Consider the following 19,606-nt stretch of genomic DNA (forward strand, 5'->3'; position numbering starts at 1 on the left):
CTGAAAGAGCGTAGATACCAATGGAAAAAGTAGTATTTGTGCTACAGTTCGTGATATTGCTGTGTGGAAGATTAATTCAGGAGGTGAAGGCTTGTACTGCATGCAAATTCCAGAAAAAAGGTCTGTTCTTTTTGGGGAAAAAATGACCTTGAGCATCAAAGACAAGTTGTCTTCATTGGCATAAATTGTTGTAGATTCATTGTCTTCTGTTATGCTCTTCCTGATCTGCCCCTCAGCTTTTTTTAAATGTTCGTTGTTTCAGTCCCTTGCTAAGAGCCATAGTTCTGTCATTTCTGTCCTGGAATAGGGTCTGTATTTCATGTTGTAACTACTGTTCTAATTAAGGACACCTTCACCTATTGTGCTTCAGTTTCTTGAAAGGAAAAAAAAAATACTTGAAATTTCACAAGTGGACCTGCATAGAAAATATGACAAACTTCAAGAGTGATATCATAGTGGTTTGTGAGTATTTGTGCATTTGTGGTTTGTTTGTATTTTCTGTGCATATTCTGAAATCTTTCCGTGATAATCTTCATAGAGATTAATCTTATTAAATGTTATGCTAGGCTCTGTGTGAGCTCTTTGTAGAAAGACTGTAGCACGAACATATTTTCAGTGTGGGGAGCAGCTGTGTTTCTTTGAATGAGATCAGAAAGGTGGAGAACAACCTTCCCCAGCAGAATACAAAGGTCTGTGACACAATTCTCGGAGCAATAGGGCGGAAGAGACAGCCAAGCCCCAAAGGATCTGCACACAATGAGATTTAGAGTTACTCTACACACTGCCAGAATAAACTCGGTTTGAATTGTTGGTGGCTTCTGACCACTTGCTAAATCCACTTGCAGGGCTTCAGGTGACCGGAATCTTTAAACTCTGGCATTGCTGAATTTTATTTTCAGAACGAAAAGGTTGATATATTCTGTAGCAAGAGTATTTTTTTCATTTCCATTTACTGAACTTTTTCAAGGTACAAGTTTTTTTAAAACCAATGCTTCAAAAATTTTACCTGTTTTTATGCAAGTCTGTTTTCATTGGTGGTTGCTGTTAGGTGCATCTTAATTTCTTTAGTGATGTAATGAGAAGAAGTTCTAGAACTGATGACCTTTACAACATTTCAGGGTTCACCAATGAATTGTATGTTAGACGCATGGACATACATGTTTTGAAAAGGTCAATTATGACAAGTGTTTGGAATTTGCATAATTACGCTCACCACAGTGCTTTGAATAAAAATAGCAAGTGCTTTGCCCTTTTAAGTGTTTTCCTCTCAGGTTTTCCTCTCTTCCTGTCTTGAACTTGCTTTTACTAAACCATTCCAACGTTGAGGAATACTGGGAACACGGACTGTGTCAGGAGTCCCAGCTGCAGGCTCTGAACAGGAGGAGGAAAATGGGAGCAGGATGGACAGAGCTGCTTTGCTCTGGCTCTCCTGCAGTGAAGTCAGACGGGAGCTGGAAGAGATGCCCCTGGACCACCTGTGGTTAGGTAGGGCCTTGGGGATGGTTGTTCTGATAATAAATTCAGGTTATCTGGGTGAAAAAAGACCCAAGTGAGGCACCAAAGAGATGCTATGGCAGGAGGTGTTGAATATGAAGGTGAGGGCCAGAGAGGAGAGTTAGGGCAGAGAGGCGTGAATGGCAAAGGTGAGTCTGTGTAGAGACCTGAGTTACATGTCTGGCACCTGGCAGGATTCTGAGAAATTCCATGCCTGCAGGCAGATATTTCATCCCCCTCTAGCAATGGTTGAGTGGGCAACCAGTACTGCAGTGCACAACCTGCTGCTGCTGCTAGATAGTCTGTTCACGCAGGAGTCTGAGTGTATCCCGCATCTCTAGAGATTGTGATCCTGCAGATAATCAATGGATATCTCTGATGCTGCAGGAGGAATTTTCAAAAACATATTAAAATATATATATATATAAATAGCCCAAGTTAGAGGGAAGAGAAGATGATGCGGTGTAATGAGTAGTGTTTCTTCAGTTGTAACTTTTATGGTATCTTATCCCAGAACTGTTTTTATCATTTTTAGAGCAGAGTGTCTTGTTTTCGAGTTATAACTACAGTGAAGAAAGTGGTTGCTGAAGGTGAAGTAGTGATAAGAGTAGGAGAATCCTTGCCAGAGGAAGGAAGCCTTCATGGCCAAGCCAGTGGAGCTTTGTCCTGAAGATCACAGTACTTCTGTGCCTCTGGGTTCAAGTTCCACTAGGCAAGTTACTTAAACTAGACTTTCCATGGTGTGCCACTGATGGGACGTTTCCTGGCTTTCATGTGCCCAGTTTGATGCTCAGGGATATGATTTGTAGAAATGTTGAGTAGCTGCTTCTGAACTTAGTGTAGGCCCTCTGCTTTAGAGCCCTTCAAGATTTCGGCAGTGCTGGCATCGTCGTCTAGAAATGTCAGATTTAACCCAAAATGGTCTTCACAGCACACAGCTCTACTGAAATATTAGAGTGGATCCTGGATTCAGTGGTGTTAATGCATCCTGAATCCTGAGCCAGCCGCCTCGATTCTTCACTGGAGCTGATCAGCAGAGGCCCCACACCATGGTTGTGTTGGCTCAGGAGCTAACTTGATCAAAACTACCTAAAGCATCTCTGCAAGCTGTTGAATTGAGTTAGGCAGATGTATCCATGAAGTGCTTTATAATAATTTTTAAATTCTCTGGAAATCAGGTCTCAGAAGTCTCAGTTAAGGTATCCAAAAGAAAAAGAAACGTTTTACTTTCATCTCTTTGCTTTCGTTTTCCATTTGTAAAACGACAATAATACTAACCTCTCATCTCACATGGGTCATTAGGAAAGATAACTTGTTTATGCAGAAGATAAGAAATTCTGCCTTCAGAATGGGATTTCAGTGATGTATGGTAAATATGTCCGTGGCTTTCCTCTGAAGAATAGGCAGAATAATATGCAATTTAAAGAAAGGAAAAGCAACCAGCTGTTCTGTGACCTCAGTGAGACAGGTGATGAAGGGAAATATTTTGGTCACATAATGCTAGGCCTTAAAGCCATGGGAGGGTCAAATTAATGTTATTCAGGTAGCTTGAATTCTGACAGCTTTTAACTTCGAATGCTTCAGTTTCCAACCATAGCAGTTATCTTAGTGGACTGTGCATTAAAAGTGTAAGACGTGCTACCCTGCACTCTGAACAACACCGTCAGTCAAAGCCAATGCTTTTTTCTCCCCTCCATGTTAAATTACTTAATGTTTTGTGTTGTTGTTCCAGCCACTTTAGACGTTTTATATGCATGGTTGTCAGATTGTTGAGAACTAACATGGGGGCTGACACATTAATATTGCAGAGGAGAGCAGACCTTACAACGTACTGAATTATATAGCGCCAGCTCCAGCACCTAAACGCAGGAGGCCTGGAGGCTCACGCAGGAAATCTCAAGGGAGCTGAATGATCCAAAGCACGGGAATTTTGATGGTGGTTTTTCAAGTAAGAAAGAATGGAGGCCATGTGGTTGGGTTTAATATGAGCATCACCTGCAGACTCAAATGAAATATAGCCTCTGTGGTGCTGTGCAATGAGCTGGGTCAGGAGCCTTCTGGAGCGCATCAGTGACGCCAATAGGCTGACAGAGCAGGGTGCTGCTCTCCTGTTGGTGTCCTGATGCAGTTAAGCTGAAGGATAAAGCAGGAACTGGCTTTAAACCCCCACGGATTATGGTGGTTGAAAGATTTATTTTCTGCATATCTCTAGTTTGGTCTTTTGGTGCTGTGACGACAGGAGCAGAGTGCCTGCTGCGGGGCTGTGCTCTGTGAAGTTTGGCACGTGGGGATGTGCAGAGCTTCAGGGCCTGCAGGGAGGATGAGCTCTATGTGCTAGGAAACACATTTTCCTTCTGTGCGAGGACGTTCAGCATTGGGACTGCCTAGATCACCTTTAAAATCTACGGTACTTATTATTTATTGTTGCTTTTCTCAGAGAGCGCTCTGTTGGCTTGAGGTTTGGTACATTGGAGGTTGTAGAAATTGAAAAAAGCTGTTGTATTTTATTTCTTCCAGCTATGTACATGCAAGCCCTGCCTTACAATTACTGGAGCAGCAGTGGATAGTGTTTTACAAATGGGATGACTTGGTTGTTGTCATGTATTTCCTACAGAGTAGGAGAGTGGCTACTGAGAAAACAATTTAAAAATAAAATCAAGAACACTTGGCGATTCAGATAACATTTTTTTCCTTCTCTCATTTTGTTGTAAGGAAAGAATAAGTGCCAAGAGAGCAAAGAGGCTGTCAGTGACAGCATGTGCTGCCCACCTTGTGCTGCATGGAAAGAACAAAGAATTTTATTTCTGCCTTATTTTAATGACTCACTCTATGGAAGGAGGGGGGGGGAGGTTGCTGTGTCATTTTCCTCTCGAAATTCCACAGACGATTAATTTTCAGTTCATTTGCTGACATTTATCACATAAAACGTGGCTTGTCATAGTAGTTACTAAACCCTGTTGGAAACGGTGGATCAGATTCATTTGCAAAAATGAGGCAGAGCAGATGCAACCCTTGTCATACATCTAAAATCAGGAAGAATTAGAGGTCAGAAGGCTTCAAAGCTGCTTTTATGCAGTGTCTACTTGTAGCTGGGTTCCTGGTCCTTTTTAAGAAAGTGAAAGGCTCTGGCCAGCTGGGCATCGTAGAAGCAAGAACAATCAATTAATGTCAGATAATGTACATTGATCTTTCTAAGGCAAATTTGTGTCAATTTTAGAAGGGATAATTTTTTTTGGGTGGTGGGGGGGGGGGAAGTTGAGTATGAATGAGCTTGCCTTTGGATGCTTTGTCTGCTCTCCTGTTGGGGCAGAGCATGGAGCCGGTGTCCTGGGTGAGGATTTCCTCTCCTCGCCTCCCTGGCTGTCCCTGTTGCCTTGATGCTGGAGGTTTTGCCCCCTCCTGAAGCAGTGGAAAATTGGCTTCCAGCTCTTGTCTGGAAGATGGCAGGGAGTATCTGTGAGTCAGGAAGTAGCTGGAAGTCAGGGTGGAGGTTTGAGGTTGGTGATAGGAGACGGGATGACTGTGTAGCCATGGGAGAGTTAATTTAGGGAGGATGGAGAGGCTAGAAATGTATGGAGTGACTCTTCCTCATGCTGTAGAAAGAAAGAAACCTCTGTAGGAGTAAAACCCTGCTTTAAATCTCAAAGAACAAGTATGATCAAAACAATCCCCTCTGTGTTCCTCCTTTCCTGCAACTGTCTGCAGTGTCAGTGGTTTCCTGCCCATCTGATGCCTGCTGTTACTGCTGGTTCAGTCCTGCCTGCTCTGGGACAGGCGCTTCCACCTCCGCAGTCCCCTCAGATCCTGCTGGTGGTTCCCTTTCAAAGCCGTGCGGAGTTTCCCATCCCAGAAGGAGGCAGAAACACGTAATTAAAGAGCTCTGAAAAAGGCAGGTAGGGGCAGAGAATGTGCCTGGGTTTGGGTATCACTAAGGGAAAATCCTTGTATCCGTATAGCCAAGTCGGTTAGAGATGGGCTGGATAAGTGGATGATAACGGGGGTGGAAAACTGGGCTGATTTGCAGGCAATAAAGAGCATTTTGGGCATGGCAGTCGATGCGCTGGAGGGCAGGGCTGCAATGCAGAGGGACTGAGACAGGCTGGAGAAGTGGGATGAGGGGAGCCTCAGCAAGCTCAGTAAAGGCTGGTGGTGGAAAAATCCCTTGCAGAGGTCAAGCTGGGAGCTGGCTGTTTAATTAGTAGCTTTGGATCAGCTCTCCTCAAAGGTGCTGGGACAGGAGAAGGGGCAACAGACATAAGTGGGAACAGGAGATGTTCTGGCTGGATGGAGGGGAAAAAATTGCCATGAGGATGGTCAAACTCTGGGGGCAGATCCTGGAGAAAGGGAGACATCTCCGTTGTTGGAGACGTTCAGAACTTGCTGGGCAGAGCCTTGAGCATTGTGTTTTCAGTAGGATGTTGGGTTAGAGACCTCCCGAGGTCTATTCCCATCTACGTGGTTCTACTTGGCAGCTGACAAGCAGTTTGTTTGCTTCTTACCCTCAGCTCTGAATCATTCAGTTGTTGAACTCTGTACCCGGCTTCACTTTCCCAGTGCCCCTTCTTGGGAAGGATGCTTTATTTTTTTTATTACTCCAGACAGTTTTAGTGCTAAAATATTTCTTTAGATATTTTTTTAAGTAAGGTGGCCTCTGGCTGCAATTAGTGTCCCGTTGGAAGAACTGGCAGCATTATATAGCAACACTAAAGCAAATCATTCTACCTCATGGCATTATTACCTTGATCTGAAAATTTCCCCAGGCTGCAATTTGTCACTAATATTGCCTTCAGCTAAACTTATCCATACAAAAAAAAAAGTTAATAGAGCTGCAGTTCTGGAGTTGCCATCACCATTTTTTTTGGATGAATTATTACTTAGTATATTTTATTGACCAAGCCCGTAGAGTTCTTGGTCCTTGAAAAACGATGCAGTGGTTCATCACGGACTCCATAAATTGTTGGGCTGTGTAGCAGCAATATCTTACTCTCCTGCGCCGTAAGAAAGGAAGGTATCTCTGAAACACTGTAGATGCGTACTGCACTGAGGTAGGAATTGCTCTGTGTGGATTGACTGATACAGACACATTGCCAGACAGAAAAACTGATCTGATGACACCTAGTTTTATTGTGGCTTTTGTGCTTTTGCTTGTTTTATGCCACACTTAACAGAATTTGAATGCTGTGACAGTGACATACTGTAATATATAATTTTACCTGAGACAATGCAGCTGGAATTAATGAATTGGAGAGGCAAGGTTGAGGTGCTTTGTCATCAGCTGGTGCTGGGTAATGCTTTCTTGATGGAAGTGTAAGCTGCTTGCGGAAATTCCCATTTGCCACTGGGTCAGGAGGAGTTGGTATTCAGGGGCATGTGTGGTGTGAAAGGTGTCTTGCCTCCACATTAACAGCAAATTATGCTGTCTACTTCATTGTGGTGTCTCTTAACCTTCCTTGGTAAGAGCCTTTGGATTCAGAGTTGCTTACTTGCTGCCATTCTTTGGTGATGGCTTTTGAAAGGGTCTCAATGGTCCAGCCCAGAGGATCTTAACTGAGGTACTGGGCCCTGAAGGAACAAATTAAATCTCAGGAAACAAAATCTTAAGGTGAGGAGCTGTAAAACTCATAACCCATCTCTTGAATTGTGCCTTGAAGCTAACAGTAGCCACTAGAGTGCAGAGCGTTTTTATAATATGCTTGTGGAGTCATTGCTGCTGCTGTTTCCATCTAGAAAAGAAACCAGTTATTAGCTTCTAACAGAAAAGGGACTCCAGACTTGTCACTTTCTTCTTGTGCCAATGTATGGCTGTTAACGAAGGCTGATCCTGAAATGCCACCGAGCTATGATGGTCTTCAGATCGTTAGCTGGGACCTCTGTTATCTTGGACACTGAGCGCTGCCTGGTCCAGCACTTCCAGTCCCCTGTACAGAAGAACTCAACCTTAAGGCCGTGCTTATGCCTCTGGAAGTGTCTGATAGAGTCCCATTTTCTCAGTGTAGGTTGCCCCTCTTGGACCAAATGGGTGCATTCAGATCAGTCTGACTGGTACGTTGGGTACCCTCCCTTGGGTATCTCAATGCAAAATGCCTGCTTTGCTTTCTTCTAGTTCAGCCTAGGCTTCCGCTGCCTCAAAACAACACCTAGCCCACCTGGAAAGTCAAGCAAAGTAGGGCTATTGTATTCTCTAGGGTAATGCTAGTTAAACAAGCAAACTGCAGTTAAATTCATGTATTCCATTGGCTTTGCTCACAGCTGAGCTGTTACTGGAGAGCTGAACTGAACTGAAATCTGTTTTTGTATGTATCTTTTTTTTTGAGGTGAGAAAGCAACTCAGATTAGGAGGAGACTGGTAGAAATTTTTTAATAGCCTACTAAAATTACACTTTATGTTCAGTTGGACCATTATGTTAGCTTAACTTAGTTCTACTGGCAGGTATCTTTTTTTTTTTTTTTAAAAACCAAGGAAATAGAACTATAAAACCAGCTGGTACTCATGCTTTGCAAGTGTTTTCAGAGTTGTGGTTCTTTTAAAACATGTTTGTCACTTAACTTAAAGGACTGTGTTAAGAGAAGATGAAGAGAAATCAATTGACGTAAGGGAGACTAGTGGACTTCAAATGAGTAGTTTCTCTAGTCAATAATGCATATATTAAGATGTGTGAAAATACCTGCGTGCATGATAGGCTGTGATGGCTTGTCGAAGAGCTAGGCTGGGAGAAACTGATTTCATATCCAGTTGATAAGCTCATGCTAATCTGCATATCAACTAACTTTTTGTTGTTTAAATAACACAAGTATCCTGTCCTAATTCTGGGTCTCCAGCGGTGAAGGCCATTCTTCAAGTTTCTTTCCCCGTCCTTGAGTGAGAGTTGCGTTTTGTTTAACAGTTATGCTGGTTAGCACCAAGAGGTTGGGTTTTGGCTGCTGTGGGCTGCAGACCCTGACACGGAGGACGTCTGTTGGTAAGCTCCATCCCTGACAAGCTGTCCCTTGAAGCAGAACTGGGGGAGCCCTGGTCGTCGCTGCTCATCATTCCAAGGTTCAGGACCACCAAGGACTTTGGCCTCTGAGCCCCTTCGGGACCAGCAATGGTACCCTCTGAGAACAGGTGAACCCATATGGAGAAACCCCAATAGGAGGATGAGGCATCGGTACAGAACTTGTGCTACACGGTCCTTTATTTTGAAGAGAAATCATGAAAGCTCGAGGGGAGGGAAAAATGCCAATCTTGGCTTAGTAGGTGTTTGGCAATGCAAAGTGGTTTTAAAAAGCCATTTCTTCAGCTTTATGCAAGGATAGCATTTTTGTCTATTCACTGCCAAACGCAGGATAAGGATCTTAAGGAAGGACACAGACATAATAAACTGATGGCAAAGATAGATGGGGTAATAAAGGGGAGAGGGTGAAACCAAAAAGCTAAATTTCCCTGTTGACGATAGCACTGATAGCTACCACACGCACAAAAGAGACATGCTCTTCTGCATGGGGTAGTAACATCCAGTGTGGGAACATAATGGAGAAATGGGGATATCAGAACTGTTCAGAAATGTAGCATTCAGTTCTGAATTTATTGAATTTAAATGAGTTTAAAAAGTGGTTTAGAAATGACTCGTTTCTATTTCTGCATGCATTTTTGTGGTCTGTTAAAAATACAGTAAAATGGGCAAGTATACAGGGGGAAGAAAAAAAGAAAAAGCTGAATATGGATAATGCTTTCTTCTATGTACAGAAACAGTCTGAATAAAATCAGATGAGTAATGGTCTTTCTTTGATACCAGCTATGTGGGGGTACTGGATAGCAGTACAATATGAACAGCTGTCAAGCAGTACTGTGATATAATTTGATGTTGTCCTTTGAAATCCTCTGGCTGACATTTCTTAAAGTAAATTGTGATTTTTGGTACCCGCTGAATGTGCTTCAACTGACCTTCCGTTCCAGTAAAGGTACTTAGTACTGCCTGGAAACTTGGCTGCTCAGGTATGCAAAGTTACATGCCCAAAATCAAAAATACCTTTGGGGAAGAAAACGTGTACTTCTATTCTAATTCATCTTGATCTTGGCTGTTAAAGTATAAAACCTGCACTTCAATCTTTTTTCCTGATCTTTTTGCCGGGTGTTTAATATGTGCCATATCCTCAGGGAAAAATGCAAAGTGGTCCGTTCATTGACCTGCTCCCCTGCAAGTGATTGCCACTGTTAGTACCTCCTAGTTCATTGCCTATCAATGTGAAATGTGCAATTTTTGTGTGCCAAATGCCTCATTTTGTTTGCTCTAAATCCCATTTTCTTTCAGTTTCATTTTAAACAGATGTTTTCTAAATCCGTCCACAAATAGCAATTATGTTTTATAATGATGATCGTTGTCACTTAAGTTTCTAACTAGTGGTTTGATTCCCTGCTCTCAGCAATGTAAAACTGAGATAACTCAATTGAAGTTCAAGCCGTGGTGGTATAAAACTGGTGCTGCTGAGTGGAAAAGTTAGGTCTTTTATTTCAGGTTTTTGGAGGTTTTGCACATTTCCTAGCATCCAAAGCTGCTCTATTTTAGATTTTACTTACTTTTATTTTCAGAAGATCCAAATTGGATCTTTTCTTGCACCACAGGGAAAAAAGAAAATCTGCCATTACAATTCTGAAGTGGTGATGATAAATACCTGCGCCTGCAGCCACAGGGAACCTTTCCCTATCCTATTAGAGTTTTGGTCAAGGTCCCTTACGGGGTCCGTAGCTGGCAGTGGGAGAAGTGCTCACCCACCTTTGTCATCCAGGAGCCTTTCTGATCCATGTGCCTCGTGGTAGTTGGGTTGCAGCATTTCTCCTGCTCTTTCTCAACCCTCGACAATATTTCTCTGCCTGTGAAATGACTTGAACAGATCTTTATTTGCCTTGTGGCTAGAGGCTGCCTATTGGTCTGTTGGTTTTTGCTCCTCAGCTCCTTGTACTTCACAGTACTGCAGCGTGACTTGCTAGTTTTCAGGTCTATTTATTTTAGCTTCAGCCTTCAAGGGATGTATGGAATGTTTTAAACCAGCTTTGCTTCTGGAGAAATCACAATGTGGAACTGAATCTTGTAGCACTGAGTGTGTCCACCTACGGCGCTGATTTTTGTCCCAGCCTGAGATGGGTACGATATCAAGATTTTCTCTGCATTTTGGTGAAGGGGTTCCAAAACTTTGCCCTGCTAATGTGTGATGCAGGGTGTATGTGCTGTCCTAAACAAAATGTTATCCACCTAACAGCCTGCCTGCTGAGGGGCTCTCGTTTGTCTAGGTTTGCTTATTTCTGGTAAGGGAGTTTCGTATGGGAAGCATAGGGGATGAAGCTGGGCTGTATTTTATTTTTTTCATCTGGTATTTGGTTAGGTGCATCTGCCTTTACCAAGAGCGTTCACCCTTTTCTTGCATTCTTGGGAAGGAACTTCTTATTTTCTCTCACAGTTCTTAGTTATTCAGAAATAGTATTCAGTTTTCCAAAATTCAAGTTGAATAAAACCATTTCCATTTTAAACAGAAGCATGAAACGATCTTTTGATACCTTCCCCATATAAGCTTTCATACCAGGCTTCCAAAACCTGGCATATTCCAGCTCTGTCTTGAGCCCTGAGTCATCCTTGAGAGATGTTGGCATTTGGAGTGAGGTTTGCAGCGAGCTGGAGCCCAATGCAAGTTGTCTGTCTACAGTCACGCGTGAATAGGTGATGAATCAGCAGTCTGTTGTCTCTGAGCCAAGAAACATAATTTATTGTTGAAAGCTTGTTTTGCGTGTGTGTTTCTAACAATGGGATGACTTTCTGAATATTTAGACAAAGCAATTTTTGATTAAAAATACTTTTTGCAGTGGTATGATAGTTGAATTATGGTCTGTGGGCATTGGAGATGAAATGCTTGTTGCGGGGAGCTCTCTGGAAATTAGCCTATGAACAGGGTGCATTATGCTGCAAATTATTAAATATTGATTTCTGTAACAGTCTGCAGGCATCAATGAATTCAGCAATATGCTCGTAAATAATACGAAAAAGATTAATATCTCAACAGAAAAAGTAATTTCAGATACGTTTAAATAATGACTTTTGGTGCAAGTTAGAGCTGTGGTTACCAAGGAGGATTTTGGGCCTATTGCTGAGTACCCAAAACCACCGGGAGGATACTGTTACCTCTGTCTCTTGCAGCTCAGTTTCCCAAAGGTCCTTGGGCTGGGTTGGATGCCGAAGGTTTGTCTTTGGAGCTCCCACCTGCACTTCAGGGGATGCTGGCATGTTCTGTACACCGCTGGTTTTCATCTGTATGGCTCTGCGCTTTCCTGGCAGAGCGCTCTGAAGCATCTCAGTTAAGCACAGTTTAGCCTCTACGGAAAAGCTGTTGCTTGCAAGTCGTTCGCACCACTGATGGATTCCTTACAATGGTTTAGAGAAGTTGTTACTGCAGAGCATTTTCTCTGTGTTCATTACGGAGTCACTTCTCCACAGACATTTGCAATTTGAATTTGTCATTACCTTTTCTCTCAGTGTAAGTATTTTAGAGCAGTGACTTCATCCAGAAAAAAAAAAGGAGATTGCTTTTGTCTTAATTGTGTGGAGGGAGACAATTTTCATACGCTGTCCCTAAGCATCATTTAGATAATTGTGTGAGGCACATTTTTGACTTACTGCTTCACTTTGTTCATGAGACAAAATCAGTGGTCTTCTGCAGATGTTATCTTTAAATTTCATTAGGAGGGATGATAACATCTGGGTCCTCAGGTCAGTGAAAATGAGACAGCTTTAGCTGCAGTTTGTGAATTCGTCTTGCATTTTGAGGTGCTTACAGAGCAGCAGGAGTGGAACTGCTCATCGATGCATCTGTGTGAGCTGTTATTGGTACCAAGAAAACGTGTGCCATTGACCTCAAATTTGCAAAATGCGTGGTTTAGTTAAAGAACAAAAAATGCTCATTAGAAGCTTGAGTAAAGGATGAGGCTTGGGGGAAAGAGGCTGGCTGGCAGAAAGCTGTTCATTTGCCAAGTGCGGGTGAAAGCCAGTCATGCCTGGGTCACGCGGGGACTGTCCTTGTGCCAAATTAATGGCATGCAATATGCAGTCTGACGTCCCTCCCCACCTCAAACACTTTTATGGTTTTGATAAGGTATTTCAAGGATATTTGTACAACATTGGTTTTTATTGTGTTATGCTTTATTCTCTGTGCTGCAGTAACATTTAGGGTCTTGCAAGACCTGTAAAAAGAATGGCATGGGATATGGGATATGCCATCAGGGAGCAGTGCCATCCAGTCCTGGGGCAGAAACTAAAACGTTGGATATTGCGGGCTGCTTAACACTGTCACAGAGCTTTCCAGCTAGATTGAAAGCCGTCCCCCTCAAATCAGCAGTGTAGTCATCCCATTACAGATTTATGGCTGCAACAACCTGGCGCAGGGTTGTTGGCCTGATATTTCTGAGATGGTAGTATCTTAGTGAAAGGTGAGGGTGCAATAGGTAAGTGAGCCAGATGGCTGCTTTCCAGTGAGCTGGTTGGGTATTGCATGACTAATGGCACAGTTTAGAAAAAACAAACAAAAGATCCTGAAAGTCCTTAGCTTAGGAGACTGCGCAGGGAGCTTTGATTGCTGTTAAGGTCAGTTAACTCCAGCAGGTCATTTACAGAACCGTGTTCTTTCAGTTGTGGTGGGAAAGCAAGTGGCATGTGGCTTTTTTCCTAAGCTTTTCCTTTTTTTTTTTTTTTAAGGCTTAAAATGAAAAATTCCCCTTCCTAGTCTTCAGTCCTTTTTAGCTGTCACGAGACATGCTTGGACTGCAGTCACATACAGCTCATGACCATGTTACAAAGCTACTTTAAAATCAAGTAACGTTAGCTGTAGCTTGAATAATTAATCAGGTCTTTATCTGGGTTTATTGCCAGCGTCACATCCTATAAGGTAAGCCATTTGTGCTGCAGATACACCTAAGAGTAGGAAAAATGAGACAGAAACCCATTCTTCCACCTTTCATGTAACAGCTGAGCTTGAAACTAGCAGAGTCAGTAAGTGTAATGCCAAGTGTCAGCTGTGTGAACAAATGTGTAATAATTGTATTTTGGATCCAGCAGTGTTTTAGAGGAAACTGTTCATAGTTTCCAGCAGTTACTTTTGCAAGTGCATTCCCTTCTCTGATTTCTCTATCTCCAAGCTATATATGCAGAATAAAGTAGCAAAGCCAACTCGTGCTTTGCAGTTACTTCAGTTGTATGGTATGTGGTAAGTAACTATAACCCCAAGAAAGCTGGCAGAAGTCAGCTGTCTGCATAAGGCAGGTGTAGCTTTACTGATCTCGGGCTGATCACCCTTTTCAAGGGACTGGTTACTGTTGGTGTGTTTCTTAAAAAGTTACTGGTGATGTGAGATAGGTATTAAAACTGTTTGAGTATATGGCCAATACTGAAGCTGGTAAGCTCTGGTTTATTCCTAGGTTGTTCACCTCTCATTCTTTCCAAGAATTTTGGCATTACTGATACATAAATAGTCTTGGAATGTCTCTTTTTCTATACACGTGTGCATACATGCATGCTGTATATATAATTACAAAAAATGTGTAACTGTGTAGGTAGAACATAATCTCTCACTTCTTCAAGTACTGTCAGGTAAATGGAGTTCCTCATGCAGCAAATCAGACAGTTTGGTTTTATAAAACGTTTAACGTTTTTAGGAGTTCCTCTGTGCTGTTTCAGAGCATCAGAGATCCACTCAGTTTGAGTGGTCAGAATATGGGACGAAAGGTTTTGGGGGAGGAGGTAGAGAGGAACGAACATACTGTAGTTCTGACTTTTCCCCAGGTGTGGGAGCAGATGGAAAGGAGCTGTACTGGAGCAGTAGGGATGCCTGTATACCACAGTTGGGGTCATTACTATTGAGTATGAGGAGATCTGTGATACTCATAGATCCTCGTACTCCTCATACTCAATAGAGTATGAGGAAATCTAAGTTTGCAAATACCTTAAGTGTGGGAGACAGTGGGATTTGGCCAACCTCTTTTCAGTGGTTTGTGGGGACAGGAGAAGGGACAATAGTCAAAAAATGGATCACAGGAAGTTCCGCACCAACATGCGAAAGAACTTCACAGTGAGGGTGGCGGAGCACTGGGACAGGCTGCCCAGGGAGGTTGTGGAGTCTCCTTCTCTGGGGATACTCAAGGCCCGTCTGGATGCCTACCTGGGCAGCCTGCTCTAAGGAGCCTGCTTTGGCAGGGGGGTAGGACCTGATGATCTCTTGAGGTCCCTTCTAACCTGTGAGATTCTGTGAATGGGCATGCTTCTAGGTGTTAATATATCAGAATTCTGACTCCTTAATACTTCAAAATAATATGGAAATACACATTCAAGTGTGGAACCTTATGATACTTGTGCATTTGGAGTGAAGAATAAATCAGATATGTTGTGGGAGGTGTCCTCAGGTTTTCATCACGTCTGTGCAGCTGGTTTTACAATAGTCCTATAAAAAAAAAGTCATGTACCACTGACACTCTCATAGAGTTCCCTTTTTGTAATTCAGACCAAATGCCCATTTCATTTAGCTCAGAAGTGAGTAGTGTTACCTGATTTTCTTTCCTTTGTCTTTTCCTCTAGCTGGTACAACTTCTGGAGTTGGAAACCATGCAACTAGAAGCCTTTCTGGAGTGGAAGCAACTGGAACCGGTTTATTGGCAGTGGATGGTAATGACTCAGATGAATTTTAAAGGGTGCAGCTTGCTCAAATCTAACAAAGAGCTGACCACTTCCAAAGGCTCCTTTTAACAAAAATGCTGCAAAACAACTGTTCAGCAGCAGTTGAGAAAAAGGAGAAAAGGCCTTGGTAAAGTAAGGAACGATTTCTTAGTCTTTCATCCCTCAGTTTTCTTCAGAAAGAATCACCCAGCTAAGCTGAGGAAATATAGGGCAGAGTAGCAAAATTTCAGAAAGTTGATACAGATGAAAATGCTTGATCTTCATCTCTTTAATGTTTTTAAACATAGCATTCGTACATTTTATTAAAATTAAATGGGTTTTCAGAAGAGGGACTCTAAGCTTTATTGCAGACTTCAGAACAACTAAATTTGCAAGCAACTGATATTGAAAACAACTTCATTTTTTCCCAGCCAAATAGTGTGTTGAAATTGCCAATTTCCCCTTGAACTGTGCTGAATGATCATAAGAAAATCAATAAGCCTTTCTCTGTGCATCCTATGATTTCTCAAGTGAGTGTAAACGGTAGCATCCATCTCACTTCTCTCTACAACTTTTACCCATTTACAGTTGCAGAAAATAATTCTTTAGAGCACTGCATTAGCTGTATGAGTTTACAAAATCCTGAGAATCAGTGAGCTGACTATTAATTGCCCACATGCGTTGTTCTACACTAAAAGCCGGGCAGAGGAGTGTAATATTGTCTGACCTGTCTTGAATTCTTCCAGCATAGAGTCAATCGAACTGCCGTTAGTTACGTGATGGTTTTTGACTTACTCATCTACCATCTTATAGGTGTTTGGAAAGCATCAGCACTAGAATAAGCCTGTCTCCAAAGACATACAGTCAAACAGTAGGTGCAAGTGCTATGGCATTTTGGTGTACTCATAGAAATATTTGCCTCTGACATGTTGAACAGTGTGGGAAGTACTGCGGTTGTTGGTGCTCACCTGCTTCATGGAGTTAAGTCCTAAATAAATACTTGCAAAAAACTTGACCAGTACATCTCTATTAAATAAGAGTTGAAGCGGTGGTTGAACAAGACATTCAACAGGCTGGATGGCCAAGTTGTGTTTTTTGTTGGTGACGGTTGTGTTTCCCATATGGTGTATGGGAATGAGATGTTCTTTGGGGATACAGTAGTTTTCTCTTTCCATTTTATCCATACGTCGTATTGCTGGTCTGATGGAGGGGATGATTCTTGCAGAATTATTGTCAGGTCTTCCTGGTGGCTGTGGGGAACGTGTGTAACACGTTCCTGATACAGCTTCCTTACTCTGATTACTGAACCTTTTAGTACTGATGGGCATTGTCTGCTCTGCAGCCTTCCCTGTATGTCTGAATCTAGATGCATTGGTCACGTTCCTTACTCTTAATCTTTATATAAAGTGTTCACTGGACGTAAAATTACAAGTTATTTTTAGGAAGAGTGTTTCCATTCCCTTTACCCCATGCCTTGATTTTTATGTGCCTTTACAATTTGGGGAAATCCAGCCTCGCTCTACCTGGGTGTGGATGAACTCTGGCATGTGGTAGGGGATTGGTAATTTCAAATGAGTTCTGAAAGATCTGCCCACAAACTATTAACTCATCCTTCAGCATTTGCAAATGGAAAGTGCCTGGCTTAATGCCTGGCTTGGCTCCCAAGTCTTAATAGGGATCTACCAGCTATTGCTCTGAAATTGGTATGTCTCTCAGACTTATCTTTGCCTGATTCAGCAGCTAAAGTTGCATGGTTCTGTAGGAAAACAACTACTTAGTATCTCCACATCTTTTCATGCTTGGTTCTCTTTTTTTTAAACAAGTGCAGCAAGCTGTCAAGAGAATTTTTCTTCCATACTGTCTTAGTTCTGGGTTGTCAGATGAAATAAACGTTATTATTTAAAAAAAGAAACACCACAACTTTTCTGGATTTGATAAACCAGACATTACTGCTAAATATAGATGCTAGCCAGTTATCTGAAGCCTGCTGTTAATGGTATTTTCTCACTAACTTTAAAGTCTGAAATTAGTTGCTTTTAGTTGTTACCAAAACATATAGAACCAATAGAACCAGTTTTTTACATCCCAGAAAAGAAAGATTTTTTTTTTTTTGGGGGGGGGGGGGGGGGGTGGAATGTAAGGGTTTCAACTTCAGATGCGGAGCAGAAATGGAGAACTTAAGAAAATTTGAGGTAAAATAGAAAAGGGAGGACTGGGTTTTCATTTTTAACCTCAAATGTACCTGCTGCTATGCTCAGCATGAAGTATGAGATCATGAGTTTCCTGCTGCTTGAAAGCACAGCCCCTTCCTTACCTCCTCATTTTAGGAAGTGGAGCAATTTGCTTTTAAGTTAATGCACTGCAGTCAGCCCCGGGAGATCATAAATAATTTCAGCCACCAAGAATTCATGATCAGTCCCCATTAATAAAATTTTCTGAAAGCTTCAATTATATTTTAGTTTGCTGTTTTCTGGTGTAAATGTGTGTAGAAAAGATGACTTCGAATGCACATGGGGATGTGTGGCTCTGCATTATGCTCAGCTCATCCCTGAATTAGGGTATGGCTCTGCTCTCCATTGCTGTCCTGATGACCTTCCCTCCTGCTTTCCCCTATTTTCTGCATTTTCTTTCTTCGTATTCTTTGCTGTTTTGCTATTCGTTTTCTTCTGTGCAGTCGCATGTGCTACGCTGGATGCAAAGAGTCAGGCAGAAGGAGATGAAACAGATTCCATGAAGGCAGCAAGGGACTTCATTACCACCCCGTGACTTTGTGTGGGGAGCCTTCAGCTGCTGCTTCCACTGATGGGCTGTGGCACAGCACCCTCACTTAAAAGGGCGAGTATGTTGGCTCTTAAATGTAACATTTAAAGCAAGACAAAACAGTTGTCTTAGGCCAGAGTATGACTTAACTACAGCAACTGGAGCGACTGCAGTAATTTTACTTTAAAATTCTGCCATTAAATGAATTTCAAATTAAAGAGAGGAGAAAAAACAAGTTTAGTGTTATTGCTGTGCACTTTGTTAGGCTGCCAGTGTCCAGAACACACCTGCGTTATCACAGGCTGCTCCTCCAGTCCAGTTGGGGATAATTTGCAGTGCTGATGCTCTCTTAGAAAGGAGGTTTTGCAGGGTGTCTTTTGCCATTCTTAGCTATATTGCAAAGTTTTCTCATATCAGCCCAGAACCCCCTTGCTCTGGATTAAGCCAAAGTTTTGAATCTGCCTGCAGGGAAAAATCCCATCCTCTTTACAACAACCTTATATAAAGTGAAGGCTGTTAGTTTCTAGGCTAAACAAAATTGGTTTTCATAATGTCTCTTTGTGGGCCATTCCTTCAAATTTGGGTGGTGGTTGCTGCTCCCAGATGGGTTTTTCTGTCGTGTTTGTCTGTGTTTAACTCCGTGCACCTCACCTGTACATCAGTATTGCGGTCAGCACTTCTATCACAAAGATTCATGATTATACTCTCTGAAATGGTACTTAGCTTTATCAGAATTATGTTAGTGACTTCTGTCTGATTTTTGATATCTCTTTCAGCAGTATTGCTGCTGAGTCAGTAATTATGCATTTGTTTTTCCCTTGCTCACATGTTGACCATGCTGCTCAACTGCTGAATTTCCTCTTACTGTTTTTAGGTCACTTCTCCACTTTTGAAAGATAATTTTGAATGCTAATAATGTCCTTAAAAGAGATTATGACCTCTCCTATTTGATGTTGTCTTGGTAACAAAATGGAAATAAGTGTTTAATTCTGAGTGGTGAGGCTTGGGTCCTTTAGTTATCCTGTCATGGCCTGAGGACTGTATTTGTAATTTGTGTGCTATATTGTGCAGGTGCATGTATTTCAAGGACTCCGAACTTACATTATTTTTGAGTATTTCAAATAAGGGTTGCCATTTCTGAATTCAGCTGCGGAAGTGATGGTAGAACCAGTTAGATGGCCAGGGTCAAACAGAGCTAGCAATGTTCCTGCCCAGCCTGGAGCAGAGATCTCTTGGGGTTCATCGGCTTGGAGCTGTACACGGACACAGGCGGGCCCACGGGTGCTGCAGCTTACTGTGCTACGTAGTTAATGGGACTGTCCCGAGCAGTGTGAGCACTTTTCTCTGTCCTGGTCATTGCTTTGTTACAGAAGGCCACAGAAGCGCATCCAACGTCAGAGTTTGAGAGGAAAGGGTGTATCTGGAACTACTGCAGTATTGATGATCTCTGTTCCCGAAGTGTTACTTTATGCCTTAGTAATAGCAGTGGAGAGTAGCTCACAGCATGCAGTGCTTTCTAAAATAAGCTGGGTTAGCAACATAAGTTTTCTGTTAACTTACAAGTACATTAGATTGAACTAAGGAGGTTCTCTTAAAATAGCTGTGAAATTGTGGAGCAACCGTATCCTGAGATGGCAGCAGTAAATTCCTAGCTGTAGATTACTGGGGGGGGGGGGGCATTTTAG

General features: G+C 42.3%; 1 protein-coding gene across 4 annotated transcripts in view; it reads left to right on the top strand.

Moving 5' to 3' along the window:
• TEDC1 (tubulin epsilon and delta complex 1) overlaps positions 1-19,606 on the top strand; it is a 69,854-nt gene that overhangs the window by 30,250 nt on the left and 19,998 nt on the right. For 2 of the 4 annotated variants that reach the window (XM_080602087.1, XM_080602089.1), the window contains one exon: positions 15,084-15,170. The exons of the other annotated variants lie outside the window; for them this stretch is intronic. In XM_080602087.1, the coding sequence (XP_080458213.1) occupies positions 15,084-15,170 (87 nt within the window). The remainder of the gene's footprint in view (positions 1-15,083; positions 15,171-19,606) is intronic. 4 annotated transcript variants of the gene reach the window in all.

This window comes from Anser brachyrhynchus (assembly GCF_964034855.1).
Source record: "Anser brachyrhynchus genome assembly, chromosome: 8".
NCBI classification, from domain to species: Eukaryota; Metazoa; Chordata; class Aves; order Anseriformes; family Anatidae; genus Anser; species Anser brachyrhynchus.